At 36.8% G+C, this 16427-nt stretch overlaps 2 protein-coding genes across 3 annotated transcripts in view; one reads left to right on the top strand and one right to left on the bottom strand.

Annotated features, from left to right (window-relative positions):
- Asb3 (ankyrin repeat and SOCS box containing 3) overlaps positions 1–16427 on the top strand; it is a 115090-nt gene that overhangs the window by 8702 nt on the left and 89961 nt on the right. The window contains exons 1-2 of one of the 2 annotated variants that reach the window (XM_036200158.1): positions 10770–10779; positions 14631–14839. In XM_036200158.1, the coding sequence (XP_036056051.1) occupies positions 14644–14839 (196 nt within the window). In that variant the 5' untranslated portion in view covers positions 10770–10779; positions 14631–14643. Of the gene's footprint in view, positions 1–10769; positions 10780–14630; positions 14840–16427 lie in introns of those variants that run through there. The other variant, XM_036200159.1, reaches the window with a different exon arrangement.
- Positions 2003–10632, bottom strand: Chac2 (ChaC glutathione specific gamma-glutamylcyclotransferase 2). Its single transcript, XM_036200162.1, has 3 exons — positions 10326–10632; positions 4851–4886; positions 2003–3366 (listed from the first exon to the last, which is right to left on the bottom strand). Exons 1-3 carry the CDS (start codon positions 10458–10460, stop codon positions 3001–3003), a joined length of 537 nt encoding a protein of 178 aa, XP_036056055.1. The 5' UTR covers positions 10461–10632; the 3' UTR covers positions 2003–3000.

Here is a 16427-nt window from a genome sequence, read left to right as displayed (position 1 = left end):
CACTAAACAAAATAAAAACCAAACAACTCCCTCCCCTCAAAGTCAACCAACCAAACAGACAAAACAACCAAAAACAAAAGAGTAGAAAGATCAAATTTTTTAAAATGCACTCAAGGGCCATCTAGGAGGCAAATGAGTAAAAGTGCCCACTGTGAAAGCCAGACAACATGAATGAATTTCATCTCCCATGTAAATATAAAAGAGGAGAAAAACAACTTCATAGAGCTGTCCTCTGGCCAGTCAACGCTGTGGCAAGCATATTATCCCCACATACATCAGTTACTCTCTTAACACACACACACACAGACTGACTCTCTCTCTCTCTCTCTCTCTCTCTCTCTCTCTCACACACACACACACACACACACACACACACACACACACACACACACAAATACACACAAATTCTTTAGGCCAAAGGCTGAGGGAGAATTGAATTTCAGGCCAGCCAAACTAAACAGCAAGACCATGCCTCAAAAGCAAAAACAAACCAAACCACACCTAACCCAAAAGAGGCACAAATAGTTTGTTTTCTAAGTGTAGTGTTTATGATCATACTTTTGTTAATGTCTAGCAATTATTTCTACCATGAGGCAACAAGAGCCTGAGTCTGTGTATATAATTGGGGCAGAATGAAACAGAACATTTATTTTTAAATTAGGATCCGAGGGCTGTAAAGAAAGACTTGTTCTACTCAAAACAATATATCAGTGATGGTTCTTATGTTGGAGACTCCAAACCCCACCTTCTGCTTTTAGTGCTATTTAATTTCTTCATTTCATTCAGTTTTTTCCCTAGCTGGATGAAAATGAATATTCCTTTCCTGGCCATTTTAGAACACAGCCTTTCTGTAAATATTCATGATGTTGATGTTATATCACATGTGTTAATGAGTTTTTGAGCTTAACTCTCCCTCAATCCTCAACCCTCCACCGCCCTGGCTGCCCTGGAACTAAGTGCTCTGTAGACTAGGCTGGCCTTGAAATCAGATCCATCTGCTCTGCTCTCCCCTCCCTGGCCCCTCCCCCACCAGTGCTGGGATTAAAGGTGTATGCCACCACTGCTTGGTTTAGCTTAATTTCTAACTGAAAGCCTAGAAAGGCACAAATCAAAATCTCAGAGTTAATTCCTCTTGATATTTTGTAACCTAATTGATTTGTTTGTAAAATGGTAATTGAATTGACCTGTGATTTTGGGTTGAAATTTGTCAATCTTGTCATTATATTGGTGAGAACAGATACAGAGCTGTCAAAATTAACTTGAACATCTTTTTTTTTTTTTTTTTTTTTTTTTAAGATTTATTTATTTATTATGTATACAGTGTTCTGTCTACATGTATGCCTGCAGGCCAGAAGAGGGCACCAGATCTCATTATAGATGGCTGCGAGCCACCATGTGGTTGCTGGGAATTGAACTCAGGACCTCTGGAAGACTGGAAGAACATTCAGTGTTCTTAACCTCTGAGCCATCTCTCTAGCCCCTAACTTGAACACCTTTATATAGACATGTTAATGTCTTTATCTCCTGGGGAAAAGATGCTGGGTAGTAAAACAGTTAGGTCCTGTATTTTTAGATACACTATGGTATTTTGTTCTTTAAAGAGACCTAGATTTCTGCATTTGTTAAGTTTGTAAGTGACTGCAAAATAATTATAGAAACAGGCTTAAAGCAATTCTTAAAAACTGAGAATATGTTTCCCTATGTAAACTGCATATAACATTATGAGATAATAATAAATGCTAGTAACCTTCTGTAGTTAACAGAAAAAGAAGAAAGGACAACTTCTGTATTTTGTCATGTGAAATATTTCTGTATTAGTTGAGAAGTTTTGTTTGCTTTTTTTTGAGACAAGGCCTCCCTCTGTAGCCCAGGCTGGCCCAGAACTCTTGTGTATTCTCCTACTTAAGCTTCGAGAGTATTGGGTTATTGGGTTACAGGTGTGAGCCAGTGTGCCTGGTTTATTCTTTTGAAACAGGGTCTGACTCTGAAGTCTAGGCTTGCCTTGAACTCCAGGTAGTCTTTTTTTTTAACCTCTCTAGTGCTGGGATAATAGGAGTGAGCCATCATACTGAATATCTGATGAGTTCTTAATAAAACTCATATGAGTTTAACATTAAACTGAAAGTTTTTCAGTGTTGATTCTAGAGAGACTTTATATTAAAGAAATCACCTAATTATCTTAAATCAAGGCTAATTTTATAAGTCAATAATTTAAGAATTAGCTTCCTTATTAAGTAGCCACATAAATAGTTGATGCTCTTATTTAGGTGACAAGATGTAAGAAAGAAAAAAATGTACATAAGGAAATGACACTTCTTTGAGAAATTATAATTGTAAAATCTGTTTTAAACACCTTTTTCATTATTGGTAACTATTGGGAAAGCTTTTTTTCCCCAGTTTCATTATGAGATAAATACAAAATAAATGATTACCATTAGTGATGTGATTTATATAATCTGTGCTAGAGTTTTTCTTTGTAATAAAATGACTTTTCCCAGAAGAGGCAAAGATAGCACATTATAACTCCAAGGAAACTTTATATTAAAAAACTCAATTTCTTTTGGCCTAAATATGACTTTCATTTAATCCGAAATAACAAAGAAATTAACAATCAGTGCTGGAACCTTCTCTATTACCATATATTTCTAATAACATTATTTTAAGTATATATACTATAAACCATTTTTACTCCGATAAAAACAGGAAGTGAATTGAGAACTGTATTCCTAATGAACAAATAAATGTTCATATGTCATTTAGTTAGGAAATTACTTGTATAACTTGAACTCTTTCTTTTTCTGTATGTAAATCTTCTGAATATGTTTTAGGAAATTTGTAAATAAACAGTAAATTTAGATGACATTCCAATTACTACAATAAATAGTAAGATCTTCAAGTTAGAATGTCCAAAACATACTGCTGTTTTGTACTGAAGTTATTCTCTGAAGACTAAAAGCTCTGCCTGTTTGGAGGAGTTGGTGACTATGTGCTACTGAGGTTCTATTTTCCTTCTAAACGTTCTTTTACTAATTTTTCCAAAGAGAAGAGATGCTCATCTGCATCTTCTGGAACAAGTTTCCTAATAGAATCTGCAAGTTCAAAGAGATATTCTGTATTTCTTCCACTTGGGCCAGCTGCATTAAAAATCTGCTCAGCAATGTCTTCCAGAGGTGCAGGACCAAGGTAATTAGGATTGTCACACGTTCCAATGTAGAGCAAAACACTGAATGGTTTTCTTGTGGGATCTTTTGGATAAAAAATGACTGTTGTAGTTCTGTAGCCGCCTTTCTCTCTGAAGTCAAGGTATGTTTTTACTTCCTCTTCTTTTCCTACTGGTAGTTTGTAAGCAACACCCCATACACTGCCCTGTTGAAAAATGAAAAGAATACACTGTTTTGTATTTATAAGGCTATCAAAGTAGTTGAAGATACATTATGACCTAGGATATTTTGTAGTCATAGAAGTCAATGCAGTTTTGTTTCCAAGTGCCTCAAAGGGGTAAAGAGTAAACAATTAAGGAAAACAGCATTTAAAACCTTTATTCTGAATAAGTAATTGATTTGTATCAAGCATAGAATGATAGGTCTCTTCCATCAAATTTTTATATTAGGTATTATTTTTAAACTAATATCAAGTGTTTGCTGGTCATTAAGAAATTCTGTGGAAGGAAAGTGCCATTTGTTGTCTAGGAGTTACAGTTGATGGTTTAAATGTAAGGTACTTTTAGATGCCTCTCCCACTTTAAATTGCTGGAAGCGTTTTGTAATCCAGACTATAATTAATGCTTCTAGCAGTTTTTATTTTTATTTTTAAATTTTCAAATAAGGAGCCAGGTGGCGGTGGTGCATGCCTTTAGTCCCAGCACATGGGAGGCAGAGCCAGGCAGATCTCAGTGAGTTTGAGGCCAGCCTGGACTACAGAACAAGATCAGGACAGCTACCAAAACTACACAGAGAAACCCTGTCTCAAAAAAAAAAAAAAAACAAATAAAAAAATTTTTTCAGATCAGTACTAGCTTTTTGAACAAGGCTGGCCTTGAACTCGTCTGATTATAGGCAGGTGGCACTCTTGGTGCTGCTTGAGTTTTGTTTTGTATAAATTTCTTCCCACGTTTAAAGAATCTGGGCACTATCCACTAAAGTTTTGAGTGCTTCAAACTTGTTTAAAAATCACAAGTATTGTTTATAAAATCAGTAAGAAGATTTTAGTTTTTTGTTGAAAAAATACTAGATTCCAGGCAAATTTCAAGAGAGCTGTAAGGATTCTATTTAATTCTTAGTCATAATCTCACTGTGGGAAGCCTGACCCCATTATTATGAAAGAGGATCACAAAATTCTCATTTACCAAACTCACATAGAAGAGTTGTAAAAAGGAGATTACATATCACTTGGTTGTATTTTGTTGTTACTGTGTGTTCTAATTGTAACTTTCTCTCTAGATTCATTTTCCATAAACACTAAAAAACAGGAAAAAAAAACCCTCCACAACAAATACAGAAAAGCAGCCAGCAGTGGTGGCTCACGCCTTTAATCTCAGTACTTGCAAGGCAGAGGCAGGCTGAGTTCAAGGCCAGCCTGTTCTACAAAGTGAGTTCCAGGACATCCAGGGCTACACAGATAAACCCTGTCTCTAAAATTCCCCCCCCCCCAAACTAAACAAACAAAAAAACAAAACCAAACAAACAACCCCCCCAAATGAAACAAACAAAAATCAAAAGCAAATACAGAAAAGAGTTCTAGACTTAGTTTAATTCAAATTTTCTATGATGAACAATAAAATTTAACTGATTATTAAAACACTGAAAGCTAACATTTTATTTAAGACTATGTAAAAAATAAGCATACCATACCCCAGGATCTTCAACAAGAGTCACAACTCTTCCAGGCTGTTTTGAAAAAGGTAGAAAATAGTTTTATTTAAAATGCATGAAATAACTAAGCATTATCAACTTGACATAGAATAAAGTTTTACTATATTTGTTGTAAGAAGCACTTTACTAAGGGAATAGATTAAAGCATTGCTGGGCCACACCCCACTAGATCTGACTCTGTAGGTCTGAAGCCTGAGAATAGGTGTTTGTAATAGTATGCTTAGTGAAACTATTGGTTCATGCTTTCAGAACCACTACTAGGCTATACTTGGGTCTCAGGTATGTATGAATAAGTGATTTTCACCTGTGGCTATGAGGTACCTTTACCTTTATATTTATGCTAAAGGATGCTTCAAGGTAATGTTTTTATACATTCATAAATGAATGTCACATAGACTCATTGAGTGGCTAATACTAGAATCGACATTGTTTTGTCTACTTATTTTTGAGACTAAGTCTCATATAGCCCAGATTGGCCTCAAACTTGTAGCTAAGGCTTGGTTTGAACTTTTTTTCCTGCTTCTTCCTTTGAAGTGCTATGATTAAAGGTATGTACCACCGTGCCTGGCTTAGAATTGGTCTATTTTTTTTTTTTAACTGTTCTTATATGAGACAGACTATCTGGCAGGACTATACCACCCTAAGTGCATTTTAATTAATTAAACTTTAATTAATCAATTATTCTTTTGAGATAGTTTTCAGTCTCCAACCCAGGCTGTCCTGGAACTCACTATGTAGCCAGGCTTGCCTTCAATTCCTGGTGATCTTTCTGTCTCAGTCTTACTAGACTGCTGCTTGTAGTATTCCATGAGATGATTCAGAAAGATGACTGGAGATAGCATAGAGTCAGATTTGTAAAGCCAGAGAGCAGATTTTAAGGAATGGAGAGCTCATAGTGTTGGCAGCGGAAGTAAATACTTGCCTATCTTGGGCCTTGAACTTTAAAAAAAAAATGCAAAATTGAAGTTAGTGGAGCAGTGGAAACAAGAAGCCATTGAAATGTGGGAGAAATTAGAAACTGAAACTGTAGCACTTGGGTAGCAGGTTACTGACATGATGGAGGAAGTATTTTGGGAATATCAGATTGGTAAAATGTACAATAATTACAATGGAAGGAAGAAGAAATGGAATGCAGAATGAGAAATGCCTGCAGTCAGGGTGACAAGTTCTGCATTCCAGCAGAACTTCTCTTCTGCCCAGCTCACCTAATTCTTGATAATTTTGTCTTTTAAAATTATGTGTATGTGGGGCTGGAGAGATAGCTCAGAGGTTAAGAGCACTGACTACTCTTCCAGAGGTCCTGAGTTCAATTCCCAGCAACCACATGGTGGCTCACAACCAACCATCTGTAATGAGATGTGGTGCCCTCTTCTGGCCTGCAGACATACATACAGGCAGAATACTGTATACATAATAAATAAATCTTAAAAAAAAAATATGTGTATGTATACAACTCCCCACTGTAAATAGTAAATATTTTAAAAACTATATGTCTGTGCCTGTGTTTGGGAGTGTGCCTATGAAGCCAGAAGTCATCAGATCCCTCTTGTAGCTGGAGTTACAGGCAGTTGTATGCTGCCCATTGTGGGTGCTGGGAACTGAATTTGGGTTCTCTGTAAGAACACTATGAGCTCTTAACCTCAGAGCCATCTCTTCACCACAGTTTGGTTCTTTTCTATCATTCAGTCATCTCTTTAGAGATTTCTCTGCCTGTCTTTTGATTTTACTTACTCCAATTTCATTGAGAGCCAAGAAGAGCTTTTTGGCTTTAAATCTTTCAAGGCTGTGATATTCTATAGAATAAAACCAAAAGTGCTTTGTTAAACTACAAACCCCATTCCTTTCCACCTTTCCCCTCAAGTTATACCGACTTACTTAGAACTCTTATTTATAACTCTACAGTCACATCTTTGAACATTTGAAAAGTAGTGTATGTTTTAAATGTCTTCTTTGTTAAGGGAGCAATGAAACTGAATAAAGGAATCTTTCCTTACTTTATTTTTTTAAAGACAGGTCTTGTGTAGCTCAGGCTAGCCTGGTATTCACTATGTAGCTGAGGATGATCTAGTACTAACTTCTGATCTCCCTGCATCTATCCTGAATATAGGAGTGAGGTTCTCGCACATCCCAGTTTATGTGGCACTAGGAATCTGCATTAACTGAGCTACAAGTTGCCCCCTCCTTTCCTGTCTTCATTTTTGAGACAAGAAAGGATCTTGCTGTGTCGCCCAGGCTGACCCCAAAGTGGCAGTCCTCTTACCTGAGCCTCCTTAGTTTAGTGATTACAACTGTGCATCACCATATATGGTTAAGAAGAGGTCTTTCAAGCTGAATATGATTTGAAGATGTTTTATTAATAAGTCACAATTGGTATTTTTATTGGGTGATAAGGAATGCTTTTTTTGTTTGTTTGTTTTTCAAGTCAGGGTTTCTCTGTGTAGCTTTGCACCTTTCCTGGAACTTACTCTGTAGCCCAGGCTGGCCTCGAACTCAGAGATCCGCCTGGCTCTGCCTCCCGAGTGCTGGGATTAAAGGAGTGCGCCATCACTGCCCAGCAAGGAATGCTTTTAATCTAGAAAAGTTAAGGATTTAGTACATGTTTACTGATGTGCTGGGTGTTGTAGGGTAGTTTGCTGTTTTAATTTCAGCATTTGAAAATTACTCATAATATGTATTCTTTCCTTTGTCTGGAAAAGGAAATAAAACAACAGGGACAGTGCTACGAGTGTTCTATTTGTACTAGTCTTTTAAAAATGAAAATATTTATTTATATTTATGTGAGTGGTGTGTTGGTATATACTTGTACTCAGATGATTTGGGAGGTGGAGGCAGGAGTCTCAGAATTCATGGTCATGTTTGCTATATAGCGAATTTAAAGCCAGCCTGGGCTATATAAGATTCTGTATCAAACAAAACAAAATAAAACAAGTTTCCTGTTTTGCAGTTATAATATATTATATTTTGGAGACAATCTCTTTAAGTCAAATCTTTACTTTGTTGAGAAACAACCAGTTTTGTGATAAGTATATACTTTAGTAAATTTAGGAACCAGGTATGCTGGCACAGGCCTTTAATCTCAGCCCTCTGAGAGGCCGAGGAAGTTGAGTTTGAGGTCAGCTTGTGATCTACCGAGTGACTTCCCGGCTAGCCAGGAATATGTAGTGAGACTGTCTCTAAAAACAAACAAACAAACAAACAAAAACTTAGGAAGAAATTCAACATACTGTTCTTTCTGCTGTATTATGTTGATGTAAACCTTACATCTATATATCTGCCTTCTTATAAGACCCAGCTTATGTCCTGAGTAGCACCTGAGCCATTCCAAGTGGCTAAATAGTTCTGTTGCCATTTGTATTCTTGTCCAGATGGTTAACATTTAGATAAATGTAAATAAAAATATGAAGTCAAATTATGATGTTTTGCCTAGTTTTTAACATAATACTGTACTTGGAACATATTTATACTAAATATTTCCATTAATTTTCTAGGATGGATTTTTTTTTTTTCTTTTAGTGGAAGGTGTAAAACTGTTAGCCAGTGCAGTTCCCTGCCCTAGCTTTCCTTTCCTAAGTCTCAGTAAGTTTAAGCACAAAGAAATAGTGGCTTTTATAGATCTCTTCTCCTCTTTCTTTTTTTAAACATTTATTTACTTTATGTGTGAGCACTGTGCCACAGCTTGTGTGTATAGGTCAGAGGACATTTTGTAGGAGTCAGTTCTGTCCTTTACTTGATGAACCACATCACTGGCCTTGTTCATTAAAAATGTATCTTCTCCTTTTATAGACTGATGGACACCCCTTGCCCCTCAACCCCAAGACAGGGTCTTACTATGTAGCTCTGGCTGTCCTAGAATTTACTATGTAGACCAGGTTGGTCTTGACCTCACAGAGAACCACTTGCCTCTGCCTCCCAAGTGCTGGAATTAAAGGCATGCACCACTATGCCTGACCTCTAGCTTTACTTTTTAAAGTGATACATAGAGCATAAAAATACGGACTTTTAAAGAACTCATATATTGATTAGACAATTTCTTACCAGCAGTCTGCCTGGCCGTACATATATCTTAATATGTTTTGTAAGAAACATATTTTGGTTGAGCCTAGGTAGTAAATTATGCAGTCAGAACCATAAACATTACTGCTTAATGCTTGGTCATTAAAATGAAAACCTACCTTAAGGTTTTTATATATCAAAATTGATACCCAAAGACATTTTCTTTGGTTTAATTCTTTAATGTCTTGAATATTGTTTTATAATATTCTTGAAAATTCTTTGGTTATGATGTTTCTGTTGGCCTGTAAATAAATATTTGCCTTCTGTTTGGGTTTCAATAGGCCAGGAAAGTCTACCTTAATTCTTAATTGACAAACTCGAGTTAGAATGGGTCTAACTCAGATGCTTTTCAAGATTTCAAGCCTGTATAAATATTTCAGAACCTTGATCTTTCTTTCCCCTTCCAAGAATCTCTTCTGATAGCTGGCTTTCAGCATTTCAGAATATTGTGCTTTAGAGTAGTTTTTAAAATGGTGCTGGGAATTGAACTCAGGGCCTCACATGTGCTAGACTACTAATCTATTGCTCCAGTCCCTTTTAAATTTCTGAGTTTGAGGTCCAGGCAGGTCTTAAACTTGTGATCCTCTTTGGGATTACAACCAGTAGGGTAGGCGAATTTTAAGAATATTTTAGAGAACACGGTAGCATTCAAAATGTAGTTCTCTAAAGGTTAGAAGTTAATCAAAAAAGTTACTAGTTACTTCATACTTGTTTTATTTTTTATTTCACATAGTAGTTGTTTTGCAGCCAATGCAAAGTTTGTTTGATAAGCAGTGAGCTGCTTTTAATACTCTGAACCCTTATTGAGGTGAATGCCTTATATGACCAACTGAAAAATAGATCAGATGATTTGTATTTCACATTAATCATCCAAGAGAACTATGGAGAAGGAACCATTAAAGTAATGTAGATTTTGCATTGATTATTCATAACAAACTGCAGACCTCACATAACTTTGCCTCCCAATCAAAATAATCACCATGGGCATAAAAATCGGAAATAAACTTGGAAATTAATTCTTTTATGTTTATAGGTGTCTTTAAACTAAAACACTGCAAGGACAAACCCTAGAAATTTACAGGCACATGTAAATTCAAACAAGTAAAAACCTGGCATAATATAGACATATCAACGAATTTACACATTATGCAGTGGCATGAAAATTAATCTTTATTAATTTTTGTGGTGAGACAGAGGTTGCCAAGACAAGGGGGCTGCCTGGCCACTTTAGCCTCGTGCGAGTTTGTGTGCCTATGCCCTTGCATTCTGCCTAAGAAACTAACCATGGGCTTCTGAACTGACTTCAGGGTGTCATGCTCTGGAGAGGCGAGGGCAGGTGGCCCAGGATGTTGCTGAGTGAGTTATCCCTCCCTGTAGCTGGGTTTGCGGCTGGCTCCTTACCTTGCCGGGAACCCCGCGGTGGTCAGTGCTGCCTTGCCAGAAGCGCCGGCTGTAGTTTGTGATGTAACCAACCAGCTTGTCCTGGTAGGGGAAGTCCACTTTCCAAATGAGGGACCCGTAACCGAACACCCACATCTTTCTGAACCCTAACCGGTACAGAACAGGACTGCTGCCGATCACAATAACTGGCTGCTCAAAGTGGCGCAGGCGCGCTGGCCACACCTGATATGAGGCGCAAAGCACACTGGGGTTGTGGTCCTTGGGAACCTTTTTCAGAGCTTCTATGGACCCACAGATCTTTCTGCAGCTAGGGAAAGTCGAGATGCGGGACAGAGTGGGGCGGGGGTAAGGGGAACTACATTACCCACAACTCTTCAGAGACTAATGACCCGAGGTTGTAGCAGTCCCCTCCCCCCTGTTTTTTCCTCCTAGAGAGAGTGGGAAAGGAGAAAAGGTAGGACTCCTGGCTGGTACTGTCTTAAGAGACACACACACCCCGGCACCACAGTTGTTGGCACGTAGGCATTTTGTTGTGTTTTGAAAATTGGCTAGCTGCCCACATGTAACAGTTGTCACAGTAGCAGAACCCGGAAGTGTAATACATATAATGACCTTGAAAAAATCCTCTGTTTTTTGCCTTTCACATAGAAGCAGAAGTTTTATAACAGTTTTTTGCCCGTGAAAAAGCAACTAGATTCTAATGGAAGCTGCTTACATATTTAAACTGCCAAAAACAGTCGTGTTCATACTTGGAATGTTCTCTGTATTTCAGAGAACAGTGGTTTTTACAGTATTTTTTACAGTTTTTACAGTACTGTTAGAGTCCATTTCTCAGATGAATAGGTATTGTTTTGTTTGTTAATTGGAAACTTGGAGGATGATATACATTCTTTACTGAACACTTGGATTGTTGAGGAGGGTCCTTATATTTAGTTTCAAATGTATTGTTTCTCCTGGATTTCCTTAATTCCTAAATTATTTTCATTGCCTCCTCTTCCAAGTAGCTTTATTTTTACAGAGCTATGGCAGGGCATCTTAAAATTTAGTTAAAAATACTAATAGGAAAATCTGTAGAATCACAAAAGACTATTGGGAAACCTGTTTTCTTAAGTCTTCTTTTGGGCTGTGTTCTTTATATTCTTTTTTTTTAACGACTTGTTTATTTATCATGTATACAATGTTCTGCCTACGTGTATGCCTGCCATATCTCATTATAGATGGTTGTGAGCCACCATGTGGTTGCTGGGAATTGAACTCAGAACCTCTGGAAGAGTAGCCAGTGCTCTTAAACTCTGAGCAATCTCTCCAGCCCCTGTTCTTTGTATTCTTAAGATTATAGTATTGGGTTGGGGATTTAGCGCAGTGGTAGAGCGCTTGCCTAGCAAGCACAAGGCTCTGGGTTCGATCCTCAGCTCAAAAAAAAAAAAAAAATTAGTGTATTATTTATTTGAATTGCTCAAATATTGAAAATTAAGTCACACACACACACACACACACACACACACACACACACCCACCCCCAAAGACCAAAATGAGTTTTGTTTTATGTCTTTGATTGGCATCTCACTGAAAAGCAAGCTAATTGTTGCCATAAATGTTACAGTGACTTAAATAGTAAGGAAATAAAACAATTCTCTCAAGTTGTAGGGATTTTTAAAGCATGTATTCCAGGCAAAGTTTCTTAACACTGAACTCATGCAGGGTTTTGAAAGAAGCTGAGGAGTAAGTAACTGAAACTAGAAAATTTAGTTTGGATGTGCATTATACTGGAGAGAAACATGTTTCATGAATCTCTCCAGGAGATCAAGCCTCCTAAGAAATACTATAGTCTGTTCGTTAGGGCTATTCCTCATTGAAACCAACATGGTTCTATCTGGGGGTGTGTAAGAGTAGAAACCTTAATGATTGCCCATTCATGAGGATTTATGTTTCTAATCTTCAGCATTATTAGAGGAGAATACTAATGCACCCGGGTTTAGAGAATATTTCTTGAAAAGCAGTCATAAGAAGCTGCTGAAAGAAAAGACCAACTTAAGAATAATCAGGTCTTTTCATAATTTTCTAAGTGGTGGTTTCACAATGCCTGGCATAGTTGTTTTTCTTAACCGCTTTGCTGTCATTTTTCTTACATAACTCCTACATTTGGAAAAATTCAGATACACAGAAAAGTTTATAAAAGTGTAGTTACTATTCATATTCCATGTCATGAGTGAGCCTGTCATGAATATTTACCAACATATAAAGCATTTGGAGTAAGTTGCATTGTTATATCACTTTTTACTACTAAATATTCCTACACTCAACTTTAAAAATATAAGAAAATTATTAGAAATTGCATCATCAAATATCCTATATCCAAATTTCCTTAATTATCTTAAAAATGTTCTGGAGTCACTAGAGTGTGGGTCGATGTTGTGAATGGATATGTCAACTAGATGCTGTTAGAGATAGAAAGGAAGGCTGCTGCTCTTACAGCAGATTTTTTTCTGAACTTGTTTTTCCTTTAAGAAGCTCAGAGACATTACTAAGTTCTGTTATGTTTTTTAGGTTATGATATGTTATCCTGAATTGATTAACACTGTAGCCAAGAGAGAAACCAGTAAATGTTGGACAGGGTATAATACCTACCTATTTTTATTCAAATTCTGTTCTTTAAATATTTTCCAAGTTGATTTGTGTGTGTGTTTTCAGGATAGAAATTTGTTTTTCTTCTACTTAAATGAACACACTTATAAATTATCAGTGTTATTTTCATGTAATTATTTTGTCAAGAAGTTAGTATGGTTCAGAAAAGCATACATTAGCATTCAATATCCTCAAATCTGGCCTTAAGCTACCTTGGTAATCTTATTTTTCTACTCTTTTGATTTTCTAATCCTTCTTCCAACATGACATGTTTTTCTTACTCATTGTCCCTTTCCCTTGGCTATACACATCCTTTTTAGTTTATGCTTTTCCAATTCTGTCTAGGAATGCTCTTCTGCCCGTTGTCTCATTTTGAAATCTTCCCTGTTCAGTATGGCACAGCTCAAATCCCTCATCAAGTGAACACAGATTCTTCTTTAATTTATATGGCTTTCAATCTGTTCTACTTTGATGATACTTTACATTTTCTGTGTTGGACCATATATATTTATCATTCCTATGGAACTGTAAACAATTTGAGATAGGATCTTTGTGAGTATGTAGTCCTCATTGCTGATCATTTTTAGCTGGTGCTTAAAAAATAACTGCTAATTGAATGATTGAATGTTTGTTAATAAATATCTTTACTTACTGTAATGGACCTTTTGACCCAGTTAAATTAAATTAATTTGTAGCTGACATTGGCTCTTTAGCTTGTTATAGAATCAACTTCTGTTACAGTTTTATTTTAAAGGTGACCATGCATAAGTTTAAATTTACTATTGGGACTATTTTATGTTTGTTTTTAACGTCTTTCTTCAAACCATTTTTGGATTAATTATGTACAATATGGTTCTAGAAAGTTTTCATCGTATTGGGCTAGATACATTGGCGTTTTCTGACAAGCCTCCTCTCCCAAGGACCATTAGGAAAAATCAAAAGTGGGATGGGAATAGTACTGAGAACGTTACTTCTTAGAAGATAACTGTTTGCCTGAGAATCCTGAATCTTAGACCAACATATATATGCTAATAGTTTGTGAGAGTCATATACTGAGATCTGTGTGGGACTTTGATTGCCAGAGAACATGAAATGAGCTTTGAAGGGAGGTGATTATCATGAGGGCAGTGATACATGCACAAAGGCTGGGCTGTCTATCTGGCTATTATTTGTTGGCTTTGTTGTATTTATTCATTCGGACACTTTGAAGGATTGAGCTCCCAACTGTTTATCCACTTCTGGAAAGGACCAACAAGAGTAGGAAAATGAGGTTCCTTACTTATTCTTGTTTTTCTCAATAAACACTGTTCATTTCTTTCTTTTTGTTTTAAAAACTTTTTGGGTTTAACTGTTTCCTATAGAGGTTAGTAAAATGGGATTCACAAGTGGTCATTAGTAGTAGAGTTTCTGTGTTTTGGTGTGGTGTGAATAGGTAGTCCACAAGAAGGATCTGACAGATATTCCTGGAGGGAGAAAGATTGAAGTAAAAACTACCTTTGTCATTTAAATACTATTGCTAGGAACTGACATGAGAGACATTGGGTTGGGCTATAGCAGAGGCTGTGCGTGGCATGACAGTTTCTCCTATTTTTCTCATGTGAGATGCTAGACTGTGATGTGCTGATCTCTAGTTTAGTGTTGTTTTACTGACTAGTATTATCTTTCTGCCTTGTTTTGTAGACTGATCAAAAGGATGGATTTTACAGAGGCTTACTCAGGCACATGCTCTACAGTTGGACTTGCTGCCAGAGCAGGCAATGTTAAACTTTTACGGAAACTGCTCAAAAAAGGTCGAAGTGTGGATGTTGCTGATAACAGGGGATGGATGCCAATTCATGAAGCAGCTTATCACAACTCTGTAGAATGTTTGCAGATGTTAATTCATACAGGTAAAGTAAATGCAAGGTATAGGAGGCTGGGTATATAAGCTAAAATAGTAAAATGAAAAGATGGTAATAAGTGATAGCATTTGTTTCTTTTTCTATACTCCTAAAATAAGTACCTCTCATATTAAGGATGATGAGATTTCTGCCTTGGATGGTGTTCCATCTAGACATCTATGAATATGGTCCTTTATATGGAATGTTTATACTTTATTTCCTTATTTTACATTTCCTTATTTACATACTTATTTATTTAATTTGTGTTTGTGAGGCATGCATGTAGCATGTACTATGCTATGTCTGTGGAGGTCAAAGAATAACTTGAGGAAGTTAGTTCTCCCCTTCTATCATGTGGTTTCTGGGAATTAAATTTAGGTCATCAGCCTTGGCAGCAAGCATCCTTCCCCTCTAAGCAATGTCACTGGCCCTTTTGTTTATTTTTTACTTTTTTTCCCTTTGAGACAGGGCCTTACTATACAGCCCTGGCTAACCTGGAACTCAGAGATCTGCTTGCCTGTTCCTCCTGAGTGCTAGGATTAAAGGCATATACTACTATGCCTAGCCCCTTTATTATGCTAATTATGTTGATTATGTTAATTATGCTGGGTGTTGTAGGGTAGTTTGCTGTTTTAATTTTAGCATTTGAAAATTACTCATAATATGTATTCTTTTGTCTGGAAAAGGAAATAAAACAACAGGGACAGTGCTACGAGTGTTCTATTTGTACTAGTCTTTTAAAAATGAAAATATTTATTTATTTATATATATGAGTGTTCTGCCTATTTGTATGTATGCATACCATGGTGCCCTTGCTGGTTCCCCTGTGTAGTGGTATTTGCTCTGCCCATGACCTTGGGCTGTAGGACCCAAAGGAGGCGGTGCTTCTTGCTGTTGTGACCTCTTAAAAGGAAAGAGAGAAGGGTCACATGTCCCTTCTTCCTGCTGCCTGCAAGATAGATTTGCTCCCGGTCAGATCAGACTTAAGCTGTCTACTCTGTTCTGTATTTGTGAGTGTATTTCTTCAATTTATATCTTAATAAATCCCTATTACTTATTAAATAGATTCACATGGATTGATCTTAATAGGATCTGGCACTGGAGTCACAGATGGTTGTAAGCCACTGTGTTTGTGGAAACCAAACCCTGGGTCCTCTCTGAGAGCAGTAAATGCTCTTAACCACTGAGCCATCTCTGCAGCCTCTAATTTTTTTTTTTTTTTTTTTTTTTGTAGCACTTTTCATTGTCCTTACTTTTGAGAAATTTTCCTATTACTTGGGCTTTATTGGACCAGAGTATCTGCCTTTATAGTGTTTGTATTGTTAGGGGAGATAGATAAGAAATGGATTAAAAAAACAAACAAACAAAAAAACCCAATGAGCAGGATTGTTTCATTTTTGAGAAAATGAAGCAGGAGCAGAATGGAAAGTGATATTGCACATATTTTCATAACTTTGCATAAGGAATGCTGAAAGCTTGAACTATATTAGGCAGCAGCCAGTGTTGCTAGCCTGGCTTCTTTCTCCAGGGACAGCCTATAAAGTATAACCAGCACTCCACTGAGTAAAAGGTCTGTGCTGGAGAGACAAGGATGAAG

Source organism: Onychomys torridus, chromosome 10 (assembly GCF_903995425.1).
Source record: "Onychomys torridus chromosome 10, mOncTor1.1, whole genome shotgun sequence".
NCBI classification, from domain to species: Eukaryota; Metazoa; Chordata; class Mammalia; order Rodentia; family Cricetidae; genus Onychomys; species Onychomys torridus.
Note: the sequence above shows the minus strand (reverse complement) of the source record. Positions and strands in the feature narration are given on the sequence as shown.